Here is a 6,698-nt window from a genome sequence, read left to right on the forward strand (position 1 = left end):
TAATATTGTTAATCCATTCACTTTTACATTTTCATATTGTGTTCTCATTCTACAAAATACTGAAGTTACAGTTTTCATTGTGTATGCGTGTGTGAGGTCAGTTTGATCACTTTCTTCCCAGAGCTCTGAAATGGCAGAGTTGAGACTGGTTCTCGACCTGCTAGATAGCAATAGTTGTTTGGGATATCAGCTTGTTGTGGTATGTGGGCTTTGTCTGAAAACTGGAAGAAAGTGGCACCACTCAGTCTTCTATTCCTCATTTATTATTTTGCTGTTTGACCTTCAGCTGGGGACCAGCTGAATAAAAACAGTTTCTCTCTGATGAATCATCAGAGTCTCTGCCCGTCCATGCGAGTCGGGACAACAACTCTCTCTTACTTGCAAGTAATTCTTTTTTCAATACTCCTTCTGTAAATAAACCTTATATACCTTTACTCATTCCAGACTCTTGGTAATTTTTCTACAACAATGGGTTTCAATAGAATGTTTTTTTTTTACCAGGAACACAAAACAATGACACACAACATGATGACTAGAGCAACTAAAGGTGTCTGTATAATGAAATGTGCACATACACACAGTACTCCCATGTTTTTCTGATAAGCAGAAGTGACGTGTGGATGTATTTCAGAGTCAGATGAGGTGTACATACTTGGGATAGTGTTTGGTGAAATTTCACACACCAGGGTAAACATAACATCATTGAGAAATGTTATCAAATGATTGCACTTGTTCATATCTTCTTTAGTTTTGTCATTCTTGTCAATGGGAAGATATAACACTCACACTAAAATAGTGCTGCTTTATTTCTACAAGTGGATACCAGAATAGTTGCAGCAGCAAACACAACCACAAACCAGACATACTGGTTTTCATACTGTGTTTTGAATATTATAGCTACATCTGAAGAAGCCGACCTTGGTCCTAAACAAGACATGCAGCCATACAGAGTAAATGACGGGTTTTCACTTGGAGGTGGTCTAAAAATTATTATGCATATCCTTTTAATTGTGGTATTTTTGGTATGTATTATACAATGTTTTATGCTACATAACTGTAGCCAATCGGTGGGGGTTGTCTGGCTGTAAATTAGGATGTTACCAACAGGGTGTGCCCATCTCAAACTCAGAAAAGAAAGCAAAAGCACCCAGTGACTCAGTTGACTTTATCAGTGCAAAACCAGTAAGGAAATAACTTCATTGTCCTCTTGACACATAGTAAACTTTTATAGCTGGAGCCTCAAAAGCTTCCCATGTGCTCAGTTAATTAAAACATTATTATTAGAAGTATTATTATTATTATATTTATTAATAGGAATTACAAACATTATGCATTAAAATAAACCCATAAACAGCTAGTATGTAGTTATCAGCCTTAATATTTTGATATCAGATGCACTGATAAATAAAGCTGAGCAAGGATTCTGTGTGAAGAACTTTTTGTCAATTATGGCTATGACAGCATCTCTCACAAAGTTAAACGAAGGCAAGGCAAGTTTATTCATATAGCACATTTCATGCACAAGACAATTCAAAGTGCTTCACATAAAACATTAAAAGCATTACAGGTGGATCAAAGAAAGCATTAAAAAGGCAAGCAACAAGTAGCAAAAATCATAATAAAAACATTAGTTAAATTCAAATGATTAAAGGAAGATAAGTTAAAAGTTATCGTGCAGAAAGGAAGACTAGTTTGGTAAATGCTGATTCATTGAAGGGAAGTCCCAGAAAACTGGAAGTATTAAATGAGTAAGCCTCCAAAGCATAACAGCACTTCTTTAAAAAAAAATAAATAAATAAATACAAAAAAAAAATGATAAAACAATTACGTTTTGTACCTACAATTCAACTGCAGATATTTTTTCAGAATCTTGTGATAATGGAGGGATTTGCATGAAAATGACAAGAGTGGCTGATAAATCTCACTGAATCATCTGATTCTTCTAAAATGTATTTTCTTTGTGAAAATGTGTCCTCATTAAACCATATGGTAGTAATGTTCATTATGAGTTGGATGAGTTTTTGATTAACAGTACTGAACGTTACCTTCTTCAGTCCTCTAAAGCTGTGTTAGTGAGAACTAACAACAACTGACACGTGATGCTTTGAGGGACTTTGAACCAGCTGTATTTCTATCAGGCTGTATTTATTTGTCAAAATGAGCAGCTTGATCAATACGGGGGTCAAGCCGCAGCCTTATAAAGCTTTAAAGGTGCAACTTAACATTCAAATCTGTCAGTATGTTTTTTTTTCTCTCATTTGAGGAATCCAGTGGTGCAAAATCATGATCTCTAGAGCATCTGAATCAGTTTATAGAATAATTTTGTGATTTTCTCCAGCTGTGGGCTCATAAATTGTGAGGTCCCTCCACCTTGCTTATGACGACTGTGACGTGTGAACTGCTCCACAGAGGGATGTGATGAAGACAGGGGCCTAAGGGGGGCAGTAATGGGGTCATGTGGATGAGGAACAGCTGATCCCTGTGCATTCCACAGCTGCTTACCATGAGGCCTGGTACCCTCGTGCCTGTGTGAACTATTGCCATCCAGAATGTCTAAGAAGCACTCACAAGCACAAAATGGAACTGACAAAAGACTTTAGCAAACAAACACACACACACACGTTGTCCAAACCTGTAGCTCACACAGCATATATAGAACCCAAATAATCTTTTTAAAAGGGCTCATGAATTATTTATACTTCCTGCAATGGCAGTAATGGACACAAGGAAACATGTTAGAAGTTTGATAAGGCAAACAAAACAAACAAGTAGGACAATGTGCAAAAGCACCTCTTGCAGGCACACCTCACTAATTTCTTTTCTGAGATACCAAAGCTGAAACTAACACTGAGTTCTGCTGACCATGTGTCAAGAACAAACTGCGTCAGGAGTTGGATGAACTTTTAACATCATCTAAACAGCAGATGCTGCAGTTAAATTCTGTAAAAGAGGTCGATGTTTAGAAAAAGGTAAGGTAGATTTTTCACCAAAAGACCTTCAACTGACAGATTTGTCTCTTTTTTAAAATAGTTTTATCTTTTAACATTATCAGTTTTCCCAAACATCTTACAAATTGAATTTTTTTAAAGACTGATGAGTAACACAGACACTCAGGTCAGACTTCTCACAGCAGCTGCATCCACTAGATGGCAGAAAACATTTATAAGTTAAAACTTAGTCTAGCTTACAACATATCTAAATATATTTTTAAAATATTGACATTTCATTTACCGTTGGTTGTATGTTGTGCTTTGAGATGAGTTACTGGAGGAAACATTAGGGTCCTGATAAAAAGTTCACATGATTACCATTCCTCATTAGGCAGGAAATGGAATTATAGTTGGCATTTTAACAGGAGTCTGACAAATCACTGGTATGATGGAAAAAAGTTTGGTTAAAAAAAACAAAAAAAAAAAACTTGAACATTACTAGACTGTGGAAGCTGTGTTTAATTTAGTTTGCACTTATTTTAATCTGACAAACTACTAGAAAATCTTTTAATCAAATAAGATCATAAGCTATCTAAATAATTTTTAAGATGTCAAAATTCAATTTTATGCAAAGGTGTTTTTCTCATTGTATGAAAAACTGGAGAAATTTGGCCTGCAGTGTCTTTGAGTTGGGATTTGTTGGCAGTGTTATAAAATCAAACAAGTTAGCAGCCTTATAACGAAAGAGCTTTTAAAGTAAACTATTATTGGTTCATTGTGCAAACTTGACAACAGTTGGATCCAGTAGGTGTTAAAAGGAAGCATCTAGAAAGCTGCAGAACTGTGGCCCACAAGGACTGGAGTTAGAGATCCGTTTTAGCCACTTATATTTTCACTTTTTGCCTCTTACATGTTAAAAATATTCACAGCCCCCAGTATGCATGGTCCAAGATGTTAAGTCACCAATGCCTCTCATAAGCCAAGACTGTATACTAAAAAAAACAAAAAAGACACCATTACACAACAGTGATTAATTAATATTCTAATATAGAGTTTCTGCTAAAGTAGGTTCAACACAAATGAACATGAAGGAGACTTTCAGTGTGTTTATGTACACTTTTATTGTCAGCACTTGACAGGTGGCACAGTCAGTCAGGACACAAAGAGCCAAATTACTTCTTGGTCTCCTCCTCTTTGGACAAGTTCTTGATGACCTCCTCCTTCTTGGCCTGGAGACGCTCCTCTCTGCGCTTGCGGGCCTCCTTTGTCTTGGTGCGACGAGCCTCGGCCTGATCACTGGATGACAAGAAAAGAGAAGGTTGTGTACACACATCGTCAGAGAATCATGGATAACATGCCTGTTCCTGAAGTGTGAACATCCACATAAATATTAATACCAACTTTTTAAACAGCTCATCCAACACAACTATGCAGCTGAAACTTTGTAAATGTGACTGCTGCCAGACTGGAACCCTAAATGTTTCTACTGGCCAGCACAATTTATATTAAGAATACTGACATTATGTGATCTGAAAGAAGGTCCTATACGTCCAGACAAAAAATCTGATTCACAAACTTGGAGAGGAATACTTACGCCAGGAGCTTCTTGCGGGCCTTGTCAGCCTTCAGCTTGTGGATGTGCTCCATTAGGATGCGCTTATTCTTGAACACATTACCCTTGGCTCTCAGGTAGAGGCTGTGGTACCTGAAGAAGCAGAGAGGAAAATAAATTTAATAATAAAGTGATGTCTATTTAAAGGTACCAAGTCCATGGATGATAATGGAAGAATTTCACAGAGTTGAACTTCATTCCTATGTTATTTGTGCTTAGTTACAGAAAGAACTTGAACAAATAAACCCTGTGGTGAAATATTGAACTTTAAAGTTGATCAGTAACCTACATGTGCCTGTCAATCTTCTTGGACTCCCTGTAGCGACGCAGCAGCCGGCGCAGGATCCTCATGCGGCGCATCCAGGACAGTTTCTCTGGCATACGGGCATTGGCTGTACCCTTTCTCTTACCTAGATACACAGATCAGGTTAATTTTGTCATTCAACCTGTTTCTTGCGTATAACTCCCATCTTTCACAAGCTCGAGTCTCAGCATACCGACTCCCATGTGTCTTCCCTTGCGACGTGCAAGTGTGTTCTTGCGGCAGCGGGCCCTGGAGTGGACCGTAACAGGTTTGCGAATGATGAGACCATCCTTTACCAGTTTACGGATCTGCTGGCCTGAAAACATAAAAAGTGTTGAGTTATTAAACTAAGCATATTAAATACCACTGTTTGGTTCAATCAGCCAAAGAACGAAGACACCAAAGAATAGATAAGACAAACAACTAGTATGAATATGACAACAGAAAGAAAGTTCCTTCTACAGCATATCGAGGATTAAGTGTCAAATCAATGGTATACCAGTACACAAATCAAGATCTAGGCTTTTATGCAGGTTTGGTCCAGGACATCTCAGCCTAGGTTTTCAATGACAAATAACAGTGTGCTGCATTTCTGAATCCATCACTTATTGAAATTACAAGCAGAGCATAAAACGTATGCTCTGCTTGTATGCAGACGTTAGCAGTCCGCATATTGCTGGTCTTTAATCACATGCTTTTGGATGACAGTGATGAAGCCTTTACAGTTACACAAAGCCACCATATATATATATATATATATATATATATATATATATCATTGTGTTAAAAAGAATCAAGCAGAAGCTCGTGCAATGCTTACGGGAGTTGGCGTTCGCGATCTCATTGGTCTCGTTGGGGTCCAGCCAGACCTTTTTCTTTCCGCAGCGCAGGACGCTGGAGGCAAGCCTCTTCTGGAGCCTGAGCATGCTGCAGGACACAAGATAAACACCTTTTCCATAAATATGGCTGAAATTATGGACAGACAGCTGGTGAGGTTTTCTCAAAATGCTATTAACACTTTGACAACAGTTGTTTGGATGTTAGCCGCTTAGCTAATATCCAACTAACTGTCAGCCGGTGGACTGCCAACATGGCCTCCCTGTCGGCTACATCGTGTTACTCAAAATCACGCGAAAATGTAGCATTTGGGCTTCGGAGCAGTGAAGATATTGTAGAAAATAATCAAGAATGAATTTGGGCTTCCTAATAAATAATATAAAATCTTGGTGATTGTATTAAAACTGGTGAATTGTGACTTTTCTTGAGCCATCAACAGTCCTCCTACCTCATGGCTGCTACTTCAGTAGGGAAAAGGAAGGTTTGAGAGAAGGACTGGAACGTACCATTTTTCAGGAGAGTCCATCTGTGATCACGAAACAAGTCGGTAGTAAAACTTGCCATATTTAGTTTTTTTCTAGTACTTTTTGTTATCAGAAAATGTGCTGGATAAAAAGCGGGCTGAAAGAAAGCAAGTCTGAGCATGGTTTTAAAAGTTAATTTCGACAACCCCCCCTTAAAGAAATAATAGTAATAACCTATAACTTAACAATGCATTATGGGTAAAGTAGTGGCGCTATGTACTCTTCTGATTAACCACATGAAGGCAGTGTTGACCGCATAAATGTCAGACCACTGCCAAATAACACGATTATACGTGTTTTATGTTACATTCATGCTGTTGTAATACCAGTAAAATGACTGTACGATTTGTACAGTAATTTTTATTTGTATTTTTAGTTTGTTTCTATTTGTTTAATTAATTATAAGCCTTTAGTTTTAATTCTACCAGCTCTTGTGTAGAGCTTTTTGACCTGAAGCTTTCAAACTTACAAAGTAGCAGCTCTTAAAACAT

At 37.7% G+C, this 6,698-nt stretch overlaps 1 protein-coding gene across 1 annotated transcript; it reads right to left on the reverse strand.

Moving 5' to 3' along the window:
- Window positions 1–4,032: 4,032 nt before the first annotated feature.
- On the reverse strand, window positions 4,033–6,262 carry LOC121656580 (60S ribosomal protein L19). Its single transcript, XM_042011648.1, has 6 exons — window positions 6,132–6,262; window positions 5,667–5,773; window positions 5,040–5,162; window positions 4,832–4,952; window positions 4,525–4,635; window positions 4,033–4,226 (listed from the first exon to the last, which is right to left on the reverse strand). Exons 1-6 carry the CDS (start codon window positions 6,245–6,247, stop codon window positions 4,103–4,105), a joined length of 702 nt encoding a protein of 233 aa, XP_041867582.1. The 5' UTR covers window positions 6,248–6,262; the 3' UTR covers window positions 4,033–4,102.
- Window positions 6,263–6,698: the final 436 nt, after the last annotated feature.

Source organism: Melanotaenia boesemani, chromosome 2 (genome assembly GCF_017639745.1).
Source record: "Melanotaenia boesemani isolate fMelBoe1 chromosome 2, fMelBoe1.pri, whole genome shotgun sequence".
Classification (NCBI taxonomy): Eukaryota; Metazoa; Chordata; class Actinopteri; order Atheriniformes; family Melanotaeniidae; genus Melanotaenia; species Melanotaenia boesemani.

Excerpts from the sequence above, each read along its gene's own strand:
- LOC121656580 (XM_042011648.1), bottom strand. The coding sequence starts at position 6,247 with ATGGCAAGTTTTACTACCGACTTGTTTCGTGATCACAGATGGACTCTC. Across the intron at positions 4,953-5,039 it reads GGGAAGACACATGGGAGTCG|GTAAGAGAAAGGGTACAGCC; the intron begins GTATGCTGAGAC and ends CTGTGTATCTAG. Across the intron at positions 4,636-4,831 it reads AAGAAGATTGACAGGCACAT|GTACCACAGCCTCTACCTGA; the intron begins GTAGGTTACTGA and ends CTGCTTCTTCAG.